This window comes from Oryx dammah, unplaced genomic scaffold (genome assembly GCF_014754425.2).
Source record: "Oryx dammah isolate SB20612 unplaced genomic scaffold, SCBI_Odam_1.1 HiC_scaffold_5, whole genome shotgun sequence".
In the NCBI taxonomy this organism is placed as follows: Eukaryota; Metazoa; Chordata; class Mammalia; order Artiodactyla; family Bovidae; genus Oryx; species Oryx dammah.
The window spans coordinates 29,576,048-29,593,689 of record NW_024070189.1 but is presented as its reverse complement, the minus strand read 5'-3'; the positions used below and the strand labels follow the sequence as shown (position 1 = coordinate 29,593,689).

Here is a 17,642-nt window from a genome sequence, read left to right as displayed (position 1 = left end):
TATTGAATGCCTATTATAAGCATTATTTATACTTTAAGAAATTAGACAAAAATTCCTGCCCTTCTGGAGTTTTTTAGTCTAGTGGGAGGAGGTGTACAATAAAATAGTGTTTGAAGGTGATGAGCTCTTTAGAGAAAGGCAGGGAAGGTCTTCGCTGGTAGCTCAGTGGTAAAGGACCTACCTGCCAGTGCAAGGTCCTACGAGTTTGATCCCTGGTTGGGGAAGATCCCACACGCCGCAGAGCAACTAAGCCCCTGCACCGCAACTGCTGAGCCTGTGCTCTGGAGTCTGGGAGCCACAGCTTCTCAGCCCATTTTGCCTCAACCCTAGAGCTCGTACTCAGCAACAAGAGAAGCCATCGCAGTTGAGAAGCCTGTGCCTCACAACGAGTAGCCCCTGCTTGCAGCAACGAGAGAAAGAGCCCACGCGGCAGCAAAGACCCAGCACAGCCAGAAATAAATAAACAAACAGATTTTAAAAAGAAGAAAGACAGGGAAGAGGTAAATTTTCAAATGTAGTGGTGAAGGAAGACCACACTGAGAAAATGGCAATTGAATGAAGATGGAACAAAGATTAGAGGGGTTAAGGAGGAAAACCACATGAATGAGCCAAGAAACAGTTTTTCAGGCAGAAACAACACTAAGTACAGCATATCTAAGTGCCTGGTGTGTTAAAGAACATCAGGGAGCCTGGGTGCTGGTACAGAGTAACTGAGGAAGAGACTATTAGGAGGTAAGCTCAGAGATAAAAGGAGATGGAGTGCAGGTTTTTAGGGACTTTTAGATCCTTATGAGCTTGACCCACATCTCTCAGTGAGTTGAGAGGTGTTGCAGGATTTGAAAGCAAAGTAATCTAATGATATGATGTATGTTTTAAAAAGGATTCCTCTGCCTGTTCTGTTAAGAATACCCTGTAGGGCACAGGGATAAAGGTGGGAGACCAGATGGAAAGCTAATGGGAAAGTCCTTCCCAGTAGTAGGTGCATACCAATCTAGAGGAACTGAAATTTATTTATCTATTAATAATACCTTATTGATGTTCAGTTAGGTTTTCTGTAATTGTTTACTACTATGAAAGATTTTTCAACTCACTTCCTTGTATGCACATCTTTAACAAGCATTTTGGAGTACTTCTGGGTCAAAGCAGATGAGCGTTTTACACTTTGAAAATACTTGCTCCCTTGCTTTTGAAAGAAGGTTCATCCACCATGAGAAAATTGCCCTTTTTTCATACTCTAGGTATTTATAATCTTCTGTATTTTTTCAGAGGGTAAGTTTAGGAGTTAAGTGTCTAAATGATTATTTCCATAATTATAAACAAAATTTTATTTCACTTAATGTTTTAAAAAATGATGAATAATAATTTTAATGAAGGTATATATTCTGTTTTTTAGATTCTCAAAGTTTTTCTGACATCATTAACTTGGAGAAGCCTGTGATTTGCTCTTTGGCTGCCATAATAAGATACCTCAAAGAGTTTAACTTGGAAAAGGTGCTTTCCAAACCCAAGTGAGTGGTTTCTGAAAATTTTTAAGAAGGGTGGGGTTATATTAAAAAACATTTCTTAAATTGAATTTGGTAAGTACTATACTCAGTTACCTGCTCTCGATGGAATACTGTATTCTGGGGCAAGAATGACCTGTGTGGTACTGTTGCTGAGGAGTATTAAAAATGTTAGTTGACATAAAAAAATTTATAGAAGGCTTAAGAATTGGGTCAGTTTGTATTCATGATTGCTATTGAATATATTTTAGTGTTGAGTACAGAACTGTGCTTTGTATTAAAGCACAGTTAATTGACAAGTAGTATTAAGAAGGGGTATTTAAGAGTGTTCACAAAACTTCATCACCTTTCTTATTCTTGATTTCAGTCCTTATTTCACAGGCCATAAAGTTGAAGATAAAGAGGACAGCCACTAACATAGACAGCTTTTTAAAAGAGTGATTAACTTTGTAGAGTTGAGAGATTTAAAAGCTGGCAGTTGACCTTCTAAGAAAGTGCTAGCTTAAAAGCTAGTGGGAAGAAAAAGGGTAACAGAGTAATTTTCTTGCCTTTCCATATTCTACCTTTACTGGCCTGTTACCTTTGGCTCTGTGAAGAATTATCCTGTATCATATTGATCCTGGGTAAGTAAGCTGCTTCCTCTTCTGCAGAGATGGAGTGGACAGATAGGAGCTGTCTCAGTAAAATATCATGAGGTACCAAGATTGGGAAGTCCTTATCTTTGTCTATTTTAACCCCACCCCTAAAGCAATGCACTTCTGAGACTTCTACCCAGTGTCCCAAGTATTTTGAGGTATTTCTGTTCTCAATTTGGAGAAGGCAATGGCAACCCACTCCAATACTCTTGCCTGGAAAATCCCATGGACGGAGGAGCCTGGGGTAGGCTGCAGTCCATGGGGTCCTGAAGAGTTGGACACGACTGAGTGACTTTACTTTCACTTTTATGCATTGGAGAAGGAAATGGCAACCCACTCCAGTGTTCTTGCCTGGAGAATCCCAGGGATGGCGGAGCCTGGTGGGCTGCCATCCATGGGGTCGCACAGAGTGGGACATGACTGAAGTGACTTAGCAGCAGCAGCAGCCATTCTCATTAGTCCGAGAACAAACTATACCAAGCCATATGTGAACCCTGGTCCTTGTTCATCCTACTGTTTCTTGTGATCTCATGTGACATCCTCCACAATTTAGGGATCAGGGCTTGGCCAAAGCCTTGAGCGCAGCCTTCTGCACCTCTCTGCATCTCTGGCATTCTGTCTCACAGCTTCAACTTCCCTTGGTCTCTCCAAGAAGCTAGTCCTAGTGTTTATCTCTTTTTGTTTTTCTTCTTTCAGGCACCACAGTTCTATGCTGCCTGGTGTTCAACTGCCTGAAAAGCAATTTAAAACACACACAAACACAAATATATACATATGTGTATGTGTATATATATGCGTGTGTGTGTGCATATGTAATATAATGTGTCTAGTTTTCTAATTGTGGCTAAAGAGCAATGTTCATGCATTTAATCTTTTTATGAATAAAAGCAGGTGAGGTTCCATGATTAAATACCACACAAAAACAACGGAAGAGGGAGACATATAAAGTAGCAGCAGCTTTCCTAAATAGTGTCTGTGTCCTGAAACTTATGAAAACAAATTTTCACTTAAAAATTAGCAATGAGAAAAGAACCAAATTGAAAATCCCATATAAAATTATAATAGAAAAGAATGGGGAACAGGATAATATCCTTATAGAAAATATATGCTTACCAGAAAGACATACTCACAGATGAAATAAAAACTATAACCTACTACTTCAAAATGAGCTAAATTATGTTAAGGAAATGATGCTAAATGTGAAAGAACAAAGGAGAAGAGATAAGAAATAGGAAGGCTTTGAAATGAGATGATAAGATTTAAGAATGAACTGTATGTACAGAAAAGATAAATTTAGGAATAAAGAGTAAACTAGAAGGAACACAAAGAATATAAATATAACACTGATATTAAAAACAGATTAACATGGCAAGCCAGATGAGACATTTATCCTTAGAAAACCTTACATCAGGCTTGACTCTTGACTGGCATCTGGGACTTGCATTTGGGGCTGATCTCCAGCATTCTCTGATAAGAATGACTCCCTGTGTGGTACTGTTGCTAAACCATTTCTGCAGGTAGTATGGTTTATATTGGACAACTACTTGCTTTCTGAGAGCTGTAATTTTGGCACCTGCTCAGGAGCAGGTGCCTTTGTAAAAACAGCCCCCCATTGAAAAATCCTGGGTGCTGTGTCTCAAGTGAGCTTCTCTGGTAAACGTTTCACACATATTTCCACAACTCACTCTGGGGTAGTTAAGTGCATCCTGGGTATTTCTTCCAGGGAGGACTCTTGGAAGCTTGCCCTTGGTTTCCTCCAGGCTTTGCCTGTGTACCTTTTTGCTTTTCTGATTTTGCTTTGTATCCTTTCACTGCAATGAATCATAGCTTATGACCGTATGCTGAGTACTGTGTATTCTCCTAGTGAATCCTTGGGGATCTGTTAGTCATCTTTCTTATTATTTTCTTCTCTAATATGCTTACTGGCAGCATTTAGGAATGCAAAGATATTCATTTTAATTGCAAGTAAATTAGAAGTGAATTTACAGTAAAACTGAATTTTTATAATATGATATAATTTCTAATTTATAAGTTAACAATCAAAAGTTAGACTAATAGTGAATGTATGAACTCTGAAAACTAATAGAGAATTATTTTATACTATGGATTTCATATGTAAGATGGTGCGTATGGTAGGGTTTTTTTTTTTCTGTTTTCATTTTCAAGTAATATTAACAGTATTTAAATAGAATCTTTGTAAGGGATTGATCTTTCACATAAAGTCTGCACCTTTGCTGCCTTTGTCTGAATCAGAAAGATTGGTTATCATTTTTTTAAAAGTTGAAATGGGAGTGATGTGGAATCCTAAACTTCTTTGGCAGTTTTTAGCAGGAATGTTTTTCTCCCATTATAAAACTTGAGGGGGAGAAACAGCATCTATGTATTATTGTTGTCTGAAATATTACTGAAGTATTTTCCCATGTTACTTGGAAGATTTCTATTGAAGTTCACACAGCGTGAATGCTAGCCAGGCCTTATTTATAAGGTTTATTTCAAAGCATATCAAATTTGGTTTCTTCCAAAAGGATAAATAATTTAGAGTTGCTTAATCAGTGATCATTTCTGTCAAATTCCTAGGGAATGCTGGCAGATACAACCCTGAGTTCAAAAATATATATATAATTCCTATTGAAAATAGGCACCGACAGAGGAAATTTCTTTTGTATTTGCAAGGAAGAGTCGCAACTCCAGAGTACTTTATCATCCAAACATGGTAAACCTGAAAGCAGAGTTAGTTCTTTCAGTTGTTTGGTAATTATTGTGCCGTAGGAATTGGTTTAACTTAATATTCCTGGTGGTCGATCTCTTTTATTAAGATCAGTGCAGATGTCAGTGCTGCCGGACTGTGGGTTCTTGATGCCGGCTAAGCATCCTTCAGTGTCTGAGAATGATTAACACTTCATTGACAGGGGCATTTTTGTTGAAACTCATGCCCGTGGCATTAATACATCTCTGGTCAATAATATGTTAAGGTATTCAAGTGTTCATTAATCACCCCTAGGACATAGTTTAAACCTATCGGGAGAGGGGGAAGTAAATGAGTTTATTTAAACCTATGAGACCTGGTTGGATACCAACTCAGAGGCCAGGCTAGCAGTACTTCCAACTATTTTTCACCTTGAAGGAATATGAACATCCGTCAGTTGTATAGCAAATCACTGCCCAATTGTTTCTTCCTAAAAATAATGTTTTACATTTTATTATTGCCTCTGGATGTTTCACATATATTTCTGGGCTTTATGACTCAAAGGAAAACAAAGAAACCCAAACTGGCCTCCCCATCGAAAGATGACAGACCTTTGCTGAGCATCTGCTTTCTGCTAGGCTCTGCAGGTGCTGCAAAATGTGTAAGGCATAAATAACCCATGCCTCCATGGAGCTTAGATCTATTAATAAGGATCACCAAAGAACATAAATTTCCATAATGCAAGGCAGATTAACAGTTACAAGAAGGAGAGACTGGCCGCACATATCTGCTGTCAGTGTTGGAGTTCCTTCCCTCTGAATAACAAGTCATCTTTTGGAAGCTAGGTAAACCTGTCACAGGTATATTACACTGCCAAAGGACAATGTTCAGTCACTAGGTAGTGTTCCTAATATGCAGCAAGTTATTTTTTTTTCAGGGCTCTGGGTCTTAGCTGTGGGAGTCATCTAGAAGTCAGGGCATCTCTCAGTGAACACTGGCTCCTTGGCCATGATTCTAGGCTCTAGATTCCTAGATGAAGGCTTTCTTCCATCACTGGCTTGGGAAACTGGATTTTATTTCTATCTTATTAGGGCCATGATGAGTGGGATTGGTTTTATGATGCAAACATTCATGCTTTCCCTCCAAATAGCTTAGTGACCTGCTGTTATTTTCCTTGCTTTGAAAAATGAGCCATCAAGTCTATAAGTGCTGTGGATAGAAATGTCAAAGGACTGACTTGTAAAGGAAATTAATTATTGAATTAGTAATGCATTGATTAATATATTTTTTAATATGAAAGACTAACAAGGATGCAGTTTGAATTGTGCATGTATTTAGTAATCACATTGAACTCAATACTCAAGCTTATTTGAAATTTACTGAACTTTTAATCTAGTTTGGGGTACTTAGAGGAGCATAAGGAAAATGTGAATTCTTTGAACTTAAAGAAATAATTTATACTTTTTCAGTTTAGACTCTACTAAAACATTAGCCACATGAATGTGTGGTCTTGATTATAGAATAAATAACATTTGCATGTATCAGAATGTTGATTAAAAGTTTTTAAAGTGTTTATCAAGATGATCTCATGCCAAAGAACAGGGAGGACATTTTAAAGCACCTTGACTTATTTTTCTAGCAAATTGCATAGCTTTTCCTGAAGAGACCCCCACTTGCTTTCCCGATACTAAAAGACTATGCTTGATTCTATTACTGGAAATGAAAAAACTAAAAAGCTGTTAATACCATTACTTCCCTTCCTTGTTTTAGTTTTTGGTGTGAGAACGGCTATCCTTTCACATCAGTTTACCTAAAAGCACCAGCACTGATGGAAGACAATCTTTTAATGAAAATTCTTCTGGCTTTTTTTGGTTTGATTTCCTATCAGAGGGCTAAAACTTTTGTTGTAATGTTATTGGAATATTTCTAACGGCTAAATTTGTTTTTCGGTTTCTTTATGCACTTGCCTCATGGCTTTTATTTCATTCCTTTACAGGAATTTTAAACAGTTGTCAGGTGAAATGGAATTTATGACAATTAATGGAACAACATTAAGGAACCTGGAAATCCTTCAGAATCAGGTCAGGCAAACATAAGAGCTATTTGATTCAAAATGGTTTTGAAAAGAAATTTGGGATGAAGCAGCAGTCTGTTCTTAGTAGTGCAGGTGAAACAGTATTATCTTTAGTTGGTTGGCCTGCCTCACATCTCTTGGTAACTGTACTGCTCACTTTCTTATTTGGGGATTGCATTGGGAGCTTTAGAGCATGCTTTTTAATGATTGAAGCAATATGGCCATCCTGATAATTTCTATTTTAAATATTTCTTTGGAAAGGTATCATCTTTAGAAATTAATATACAGTGGATTTTTTTTGATCTGCTTGGTTATGTTTTTCTACATATGTTTGTTTTCTACATAACTTTTTGTTAAAATGTCCATAGCCTTACTTAATTGTCCAGTGTATAAAACAAGTTTCTCTGATACTCCGTTTAACTGTAAGATACATAATATTTCATTTCACAAACTTTCATCATTGCTTACTTGTCCTTTATTGATGAATGTGAAGGATAATGAAGATATTAAAATTATTGCTTTCATTCATAAATTATCACGTGAAAGAGTGAGCTACTATATTGTAAAAATAATGTTATTATAACATAAAGTCACAAAAATATAAGGTAGTTCTGAGTCATTTGAGTAAGTAGTGAAAGAGCTGAACCGTCTGCTGTGAATCACTGCTATTGCTGTGAATTAAATACTGAATTCAGTCTCCTGACTCTTGGATTTGTATATTACTGTCTAATTTCTCTCATTCAGGTTTCTCCCTCTGCCAGGCTGTCCTTATGTACTTAAGTCAGCCTTCCTGTTATGCATGAGCATTTTTATCATATCATTTTGTTATTTGGAATTTGAGCATCTTTCCCGCAAGTCTTTCTCTTTACTGCTATATACATCCCCAAGACAGGAAACAAGTAGTAGGAGTAGAGCCCACAGTCAGAGCCTCCAGATGCAGCCCCAGCATTCCAAGATTTCCTTACTTCTTCCACATCCTTCTTGTTCGGGTCCTGTCACAGTGGCGTCAGTTCCAAAATCAAAGTCCTAAGGCAAAAATCATCCGTCATCAAAATACCCTTTAAAAATCCCTTTCTTTATTAGGACTCGGGCCTTTGTAGAAGTGGAAGCTGAGAATTAACATCTTCTGCTTGTCCTTGCACTTCAGCTTTCTCCTCCTTTACCATGGATCAGTGGCATAGGGCCAGGAGGAGAGGTCTAACTAGCAGAGAGAGCAAAGGTGTAACAGGCCTCCGGTCTCCCCAGCCTGTCCCTCTCCTGTCTGAGGGTGCTTCTCCAATGCTCCATGCTCTTCCTGGGACCCTTCACTGTGGTCCCAGCAGATGGGCTTTTGTCTCAGGATGGGCTGGTGCAGTCACCTATGTGGGTTCCCCTCATAGGTCAGTTCGGCGTGCCCAGCTTGTCCTCAGGGAACCTTCCGTGACCACTGTCGTTCCCACGTGTGCTCTGCTTTAAACTCCTGAAGTCTGGAGAGGTTGTAGCACACCTTTTATAGTTGACTACTGCCAGATGACGTCGTGTCCTCATTAGGAGTCTTTCCTCCCACACTTGGATATAAGTGCCCTGAGGCAGGGACCATGTCTTAATATACCTTTGCCAGTCATTCTACTGAGCACACGGGAGGTGTTCTGTAAGTACCTGTTTATTGATATGAAGGAAAAGGAAAAAGCAAAAAAAAAAAAAAAAATTCAGGTGAAAATTATAACTCTGTGTTCCAAATAAAACAAACCTATTAATAGACATTTTGTATTACAGTGAAACCTTGGTTAAAATTAAATACAATCTCTAGTTAATTGTAAATTTTTTCAATGGTTTAACTTTAAAGTAGCAAAGCATAGATAAATTTTTACTAAGGATTTAATAAAACAGGCTAAAATCAAACCCTCCAAGGTACAGTCCTAGAGTGCAGTGCACGTTCACTTCTTTCCTTAAAAGAGAGATTGTTGTCATTAGATTATCTGTCTTTAGAATGGCAACTCTTAGGTAGTGGGAGATACTGAATTGGCAAAGAAACATGAAATTATTTTCACTGTGCTTTCCTAAGGCAGGAAAGGATGCAGTTATATTTTTAAGGTGTTTAGGACAGATGTTTTAAAAGAGACTTCTCAGTAATTTATTGTTAGTTAAAAACTACACATAAACTGTATCTTTCTTATGCAAAATGTCAATACTTTGTGTGTGTTTATGTGGATGTGTGTATGTGTGTGTGTGTGAAGTTGCTTCAGTTGTGTCCGACTCTGCAACCCTGTGGATCTTAGCCCACCAGCCTCCTCTGTCCATGGGATTCTCCAGGCAAGAATACGGGAGTAGGTTGCCATACCCTCCTCCAGAGGATCTTCCTGACCCAGGGATTGAAGCTGTGTCTTTTATATCTCCTACATTGGCAGGCAGGTTCTTTACTACTAGTGCCACCTGGGAAACGGAATGTGTGTATATATGTGTGTGTATGTATATATATATATATATATACATACACACACATTCGTTCATCTAATGTATGAACTCCTGTTTTGAGCATAAAAGCTAAGCATGTGTAACATTATAATTGGGGTATATGGAATAATTAGGGCACATGAACAGCTGGCAGTTTTGGTCCGAATACAATCATTGAGTTAATAAAACATGCTTTCTGGTCTTTTTTAGACTGATATGAAAACCAAAGGAAGTTTATTTTGGGTTTTAGACCATACTAAAACTTCATTTGGGAGACGCAAGTTAAAGAAGTGGGTGACCCAGCCGCTCCTTAAATTAAGGTAAAAAGAATTCTTTTTTGTGTTTCATCTGAAATTATATAAAATTATGAAATTAAAGATACATCAGCCTCCTTAAAAGCAGGTCACCACGGTTTATAAGAACACCATTTTCAGCTGGGGAAGATGTCACTTTGTAGCTGTCTAATATCATGAGGATTTTTTTCCTTGTTCCCAAGAATGAATCTTTGCAGTTGAAAGACCTGGGATCTACCTGGGGAGAGTGAGGTGATCAGTTGGTTTGGGTCATCAGTGGCATAGGGTGTAGGGAGAGAGGGGCTGGGAAGATGGGGCAGTGCCTTTTGTTGAGGGCTTTGCAGGCTGGGCTGAGGAGCTAGTAGCCAGAGGAAGTTAATCCAGTGGCTCTGCGCGCGGGAGTAATGGATCAGAGCTGGTGGGTGGAGGGGGGGTGGAGAGAGTAGTGACAGGTAGAGGACAAGTTAGCAAGTTCACGGAGAGGACCTGTGAACCTGAGCTAGAGAAGGAGCAGCAGGAAGCTGAAAGAGGGCTTAGGTGTGAGATGTTTAAGAGAGTAGAATGAGTAAACTAGGAGAGCTTTCAGGAAAGGTAGGTGAGTCTAGTGCGTAAGCATAGTGGTCTCCAAGCTTGTCTGCACATTGAAGTCATCTGGGAAGCTTCGAAATACTTACTGCCCCCACATATTGTGACTTATTAGTGTGGCCTAGGAGTTGGAATTTTTAAAAGCTCCCTAGATGATTCTGACATGCCGATAGATTTGGGAGCTGTGATCTGTGCCTCTCACTTAGTAGGAGTCCCAGGAATGTTGACTGAATGATGAATGCTGTTATCTACTGTGCTTTTGCTCTGACCCAGTATTTAATATTCAAATCATATTCTTTTTTTTTTTTTCTTCTGTACATCTGAAATTAACATCACATTATAAATCAACTATACTTAAATAAAATAAATTTTATTTTATTTTATTTTTTTTTCTGTATTGGTTTTGGCATAGATTGACATGAATCCAGAGGTAGATCCTTGAGATGAGTAAAGAGATTCAGAGAGTTTCAGTAACTTGCTCAATGTTTCACAACTGGGTAGAGCCTAAAGGTAAGATCAGCATTGACTCCATCCTGAACAGCTTCCCATATGGACTGAGCAGAGAGGGGCTGGTGCTGGTGCCCTATAAGTGGGCTCTGTCAGCTGAGTCAGTCTCACTAAGGCCATAGCCCATCAGCCCCAGTACACCGCGTTCTCACTTTTGCAGTAGTACAATACCTTCTCACAGGGCTGCTGTAAGGAACAGAATAAGACAGTAATCCTAACTGCCATTTTTGAGCTCTTTATCATATAGCAAGCACTCTGCTAGGGGCTTTCCATGCATTATCTCTTTTAAACTGCACAACAACCTCACTCATGGCTGCATTTTATGCTGGCTTAGTAAATAGCCATCTTTGGCAAAGGATAGCAGATGTTGTCACTGTTGGTCATAGGCTTTAAAATACTGTTTTGATGATGATAATTACTGAATCACTTCAGGTTTTAGTGGGTTATTACGATTTCTTTTCTTGACCATAAAGACCTTCAGGTAGTGAAAACTGACTAGGTAGAGATGAAATTCTGAAAATAGAAGTTTCTGCTTTGGATCAGCATTTGTATGAGATAAAGATGCTTCATGGAACAAGAGCAGGCAGTCTGTGGATAGCAGTGTAAGAAGCATTGCCTTTTGGCTGAGCAGCCACACTGTTCTTACTTTTTTTTTTTTTTTTTGATTGGTTGAAATATTCAGCAGAAACAGACTTAGTAGCAGACTTTTTCCTGTAAATGAACATTTTTATTTCTGTTGTTAAACTTGTTTTGTATAAAGAGGATTAATGTGAGATGAATTCAGTAGACCATGTTGTATGTTCCTTGTGGGTTGATCATATTCTTTCTGGGATCCTCCCTCTCCAGAAAGGCTGAGAGAAAGCACTCCATGCATTGAGCTCCAGTGCTTTCAAGTGTGAACATTAGACCATCCTAAAGCGTATATAGCTGAAAACAAGCACACAAAGCTTCTTCTTTTGCCCTTTTTATTTTAGGTCATAGTTTTAAAACTTTAAGCTGTCTAATCAATTAAAACTGACTTCAGAAGAATTCCAGTTAAATCTTAATTGCACTTGCAACCTATTCCAAATACCTAGAGAAAATCTTTAGCTGATTAGTCAGTTGTTCAGCTGTATAGTCGTTGTTGTTTTAATGCTAACATTCGGTGCCATGGTGATCATGTCAGTTTATGCAGGCTAATATTCTGTCTCTGACATTGGCAACCAAAGGTTAGTGTAGGGCTTAGTTTTCATCTATCGTGAGATCATAGAAGAATTATTGGTGACAAGGGAATTCAGCACGATGTAAGGTGGGTTTCCCTAAGTTTTTCAAGAGCCCATTATTTGTCAGTCATCCATGAATTCTCTTAAATCCCTTTATATTTTTATAAATATGTATATATTTTATAGTTTTAGTCTATTTTAATTCCCAGCGCAATCACAGTTCATAAATTCAGGACCAGGTGTTTCAAGTTTCAGAGGATTTTCCACTCCCACTACTTTTTATTCTGCAAAATGATTTCTTTGGTGCATGATTTTCTAGTGACTTTCTAGAAAGTATGAATGGCTTTGACCCTATTCTTATTGACTGATTCAAAGAATTCACTTGGATTGTTGAGATCAGATTTTACTCTGTTGAAACCACATTGGCCCGTATAAATAGGTTATGCTTCTTATGTGTTATGACTTATGCTTTTTATCAGTTCTCTAATTTAGGCAGGAAGCTTCTTCATTGTAGGTCTCTGGTTTCTTATAAGTGAATGTCATGTTGATAAGCCATTGTTCCTAAGACCTTTTAAAATTAAATAAATTATATTGAATTCATTTTTTCAAGGTCCAGTCTTTGAATTTTTTCTGTTTCTTTTCGTTGATAAGTTGTGTCAATCTTATGTATATATACCATATATACTTTATTGGTTTTGTCCACAAATCCCAAAATGCAAATTCTGCTTGTAAATACAGTAATGGTTGGGCAGGTAGGAACAGGGTAAAGAAAACTTTGAGAAGTGTGGCATGAGTCTCTAAAATGATATTTTAGGCAAAAGATTAGTTTCCAAGGCAGATTTGGTCATCATAGAAGTAGTATTAAAGATTCAGTAAAAAGTTACTCTGTATTTTGAAATATTAACAAAAGTAAGTTCTGAGCTTTCTCCATGAGTACTTCTTTTTCTGTTATTGTTTAGTCACTAAGTTGTGTCTGATTCTTTTGTAACCCCATGGACTGTAACCCACCAGGCTCCTCTCTCCATGGGATTTTTCAGACAAGAGTACTAGAGTGGGTTGCCATTTTCTTCTCCAGGGGATCTTCTTGACCCAGTGTTCAAACCTGCATCTCCTGCTTGGCAGGTGGATTCTTTACCACTGAGCCACCAGGGAAGCCCACCTCTTTTTTGTTCCTGCACCTTATCTATTGTTGTTACCTGTGGTTCTCTTCCGGGGCGTCTTCTCACTTTCAGTGCTACTTAGGGTCTTACTTGTGGCCGTGGCACCTCCTGTAACTTCATGTGCCGATGGCTTTGTCACCATCCTCTCCCCCAGTTCCAGACCCACACATCCACTTGCACGTTTCTGCCTCAGGAAACGTTCCACATGAGTTGCAAAAGAAATTGGAAATAAGATCATTTCCTTCAGCGAGAGAGTGATCTCTTGGAAATGCAGCTCTCGTGTGTGTGTGTGCGTGTGCGTGTGTGTGCGTGCGTGCGTGTGTGTGTGTGTGTGAGTGCATGCCCATACAGGTATGCATACACACTTATAGAGCAGCAGATTATTGACCACAAAGGGAACCTGAGAAATCAATTTCTCCACTCTTAGTGGAGGAATTATTTTGACCAATGATGGAAATAGTCTCTCTGTAAGAAGTAGTATTATATCATCTTGCCTTTTTGTAAAATCACTTTTTATGAAAGACACTCAGATGGAAGCCTTTTTGTAAAGACTTTGTTTATCAAGAAGGCTAAGTATCTCCACCCATCTGGTCTTGCCCTTCTCTGTTTCTGTCTGCACTGCCCAAAGATGATTAAAAAAAAAAAATGTGTATCTGATTATGTTTTGCTTTCCACTATTTACAGTTCTCACAACACACTGAGGTGTAATTTATTTCTGGACCTTTGTACAGTCTGTTCCCTTTTTCTAAAATGGAAACTACTCATTTTTGTTTCCCTCCTAATTTCCTGGCTGCTTCTTCAAAGTTTCCTTTGCTCTCTGTTCATCTCTTTATTTTTTTTTTTAATTTGTTTTTTAAAGATTTTCTCTTTTTTTTTTTGATATGGACCATTTTATTAAATTTGTTGCAATATTGTTTCTGTTTTATGTTTTGGCCCCTTTTGGCTGTGAGCCATGTGGGATTCTAGCTCCCTGACCAGGGATCAAACCCACACCCCCTGCATTGGAAGTCAAAGTCTTAACCACTGGACTGCCAGGGAAGTCCCTTTCTCTGTGTCTTTAAATGTTTTAGTTCCTGAGGCCTGAATCTTAGGAGCTCAGTTTTCTTCCTTCCCTTATGCTTCGTTCCCCTCCTCTCTCCAATGAACTTACCTAAACCAATGACCCTAAATATCAAAATGTCAGTGATTCTCAAATTTATGTCTTTTGTCCTTACCCTCCTCTCTTCTCCAGGCTTATATATTCAGCTTAGAGTCCTAACCACATAGGTGTATCACAAGCATCTCAAACTTAACATATTTAACCCTATTCCTCCTTCTAGTTTCCCAGTTCTAGGAACCAGCTCCTCCACCTCGAGATGTTCTTGGGCCAGAAACCTGGGAGTTACTCTGGACGTTTTCCTTTTGACAACCACATCCAATCTAAGTCCTCTTGTTTTTATCTCTAAAATATATCCATAGTCTGTATGTGTCTTGCCATCTTGACCACCATTAGTCAGTTCAGTTCAGTTGCTCAGTCGTGTCCGACTCTTTGCGACCCCATGAATTGCAGCACACCAGGCCTTCCTGTCCATCACCAACTCCCGGAGTTCACCCAAACTCATGTCCGTCAAGTCGGTGATGCCATCCAGCCATCTCTTCCTCTGTCATCCCCTTCTCCTCCTGCCCCCAACCCCTCCCAGCAGCAGAATCTTTTCCAATGAGTCAACTCTTTGCATCAGGTGCCCAAAGTATTGGAGTTTCAGCTTCAGCATCAGTCCTTCCAAAGAAATCCCAGGACTGATCTCCCTTAGAATGGACTGGTTGGATCTCCTTTGCAATCCAAGGGACTCTCAAGAGTCTTCTCCAACACCACAGTTCAAAAGCATCAGTTCTTCGGAGCTCAGCTTTCTTTACAGTCCAAGTCTCACATCCATTCATGACCACTGGAAAAACCATAGCCTTGACTAGAAGGACCTTTGTTGGCAAAGTAATGTCTCTGCTTTTCAATATGCTATCTAGGTTGGTCATAACTTGCCTTCCAAGGAGTAAGCATCTTTTAATTTCATGGCTACAATCACCATCTGCAGTGATTTTGGAGCCCCCCAAAATAAAGTCTGACACTGTTTCCGCTGTTTCCCCATCTATTTGCCATGAAGTGATGGGACCGGATGCCATGATCTTCGTTTTCTGAATGTTGAGCTTTTAGCCAACTTTTTCACTCCCCTGTTTCACTTTCATCAAGAGGCTCTTTAGTTCCTCTTCACTTTCTGCCATAAGGGTGGTGTCATCTGCATATCTGAGGTTATTGATATTTCTCCCTCAATCTTGATTCTAGCTTGTGCTTCCTCTAGCCCAGCGTTTCTCATGATGTACTCTGCATATAAGTTAAATAAGCAGGGTGACAATATACAGCCTTGATGTACTCCTTTTCCTATTTGGCAGAGAGTATTTGTCTTTCTCTGTCTTACTTATTTCACAAAGCATAATACTTTCTCGGTCCATCCACATTCTTGCAAACTGCAGAATTTCACCCTTTTTTATGGCTGAGTAATATTCCATTGTGTATAGACCACATATTCTTTATCTGTTCATCTGTTAGTGGACGCTTAGGTTACTTCCATATGTTGGTTTTTCTAAATAGTGATCATGTGATCATTGGGGTACATGTATCTTTTCAGATTAGTGTTTTTGTTTTCTTTAAATGTATATCCAGCAGGAGAATTACTGGGTCATATGGTATTCTATTATTAGTTTTTTGAGAAGCCTCCATACTCTTTTCCATATTGGCTGCAACAATTTACAGTCTCACCGATAGTGTACTGTCATTCAGTCACTCAGTCCTGTCTGACTCTTTGTGATTCCCATGGACTGCAGCTTGCCAAGCTTCCCTGTCCTTCACTGTCTCCCGGAGTTTGCTGAAACTCATGTGCATTGAGTTTGTGATGCCATCCAACCATTTCATCCTCTGTTGTCCCCTTCTTCTGCCTTCAATCTTTCCCAACCCCAGGGTCTTTTCCAGTGAGTCAGCTCTTTCCCTCTGGCGACCATAGTATTGGAGCATTAGCATCAGTCCTTCCAATGAATATTTAGAGTTGATTTCCTTTAGATGTGACTGATTTTATTTCCTTACTGTCCAAGGGACTCTGAAGAATCTTCTCCAGCACCACAGTTCGAAAGCATCAATTCTTCAGCACTTAGCCTTCTTTATGGTCCAGCTCTCACGTCCCTACAAAACTATTGGAAAAACCGTATTTTTGACTATATGGACCTTTGTCAGCAAAATGATGTATCTGCTTTTTTAAAATGCTGTCTAGCTATAAAACTCCTAGAGGAGAACATAGGCAAAACACTCTCCGACATAAATCACAGCAGGATCCTCTATGATCCACCTCCCAGAATTCTGGAAATAAAAGCAAAAATAAACAAATGGGATCTAATTAAAATTAAAAGCTTCTGCACAACAAAGGAAAATATAAGCAAGGTGAAAAGACAGCCTTCTGAATGGGAGAAAATAGTAGCAAATGAAGCAACTGACAAACAACTAATCTCAAAAATATATAAGCAACTTATGCAGCTCAATTCCAGAAAAATAAATGACCCAATCAAAAAATGGGCCAAAGAACTAAATAGACATCTCTCCAAAGAAGACATACGGATGGCTAACAAACACATGAAAAGATGCTCAACGTCACTCATTATTAGAGAAATGCAAATCAAGACCACAATGAGGTACCACTTCACACCAGTCAGAATGGCTGCGATCCAAAAGTCTGCAAGCAATAAATGCTGGAGAGGGTGTGGAGAAAAGGGAACCCTCTTGCACTGTTTGTGGGAATGCAAACTAGTACAGCCACTATGGAGAACAGTGTGGAGATTCCTTAAAAAATTGCAAATAGAACTGCCTATGACCCAGCAATCCCACTGCGGGGCATACACACCGAGGAAACCAGAATAGAAAGAGACACATGTACCCCAATGTTCATCGCAGCACTGTTTATAATAGCCAGGACATGGAAACAACCTAGATGTCCATCAGCAGATGAATGGATAAGAAAGCTGTGGTCCATATACACAATGGAGTATTACTCAGCCATTAAAAAGAATACATTTGAATCAGTTCTAATGAGGTGGATGAAACTGGAGTCGATTATACAGAGTGAAGTAAGCCAGAAAGAAAAACACCAATACAGTATACTAACATATATATATGGAATTTAGAAAGATGGTAATTATGACCCTGTATGCGAGACAGCAAAAGAGACACAGATGTGTAGAGCGGACTTTTGGACTCTGAGGGAGAAGATGGGATGATTTGGGAGAATGGCATTGAAACTTGTATACTATCATGTAAGAAACGAATCGCCAGTCTAGGTTCGATGCAGGATACAGGATGCTTGGGGCTGGTGCACGGGGATGATCCAGAGAGATGATATGGGGTAGGAGGTGGGAGGGGAGTTCATGTTTGGGAACTCATGTACACCCATGGTGGATTCAAGTCAATGTATGGCAAAACCAATACAGTATTGTAAAGTAAAATAAAGTAAAAAAAAAAAAATGCTGTCTAGGTGTCATGGCTTTTCTTCCAA

General features: G+C 39.0%; 1 protein-coding gene across 1 annotated transcript in view; it reads left to right on the top strand.

The window, feature by feature from the left end:
- The window catches only part of MSH3 (mutS homolog 3), a 195,013-nt gene that overhangs the window by 53,253 nt on the left and 124,118 nt on the right, over positions 1-17,642 (top strand). Inside the window, exons 10-12 of the mRNA XM_040239436.1 lie at positions 1,394-1,508; positions 6,820-6,904; positions 9,541-9,650. Of these exons, the coding sequence (XP_040095370.1) occupies positions 1,394-1,508; positions 6,820-6,904; positions 9,541-9,650 (310 nt within the window). The remainder of the gene's footprint in view (positions 1-1,393; positions 1,509-6,819; positions 6,905-9,540; positions 9,651-17,642) is intronic.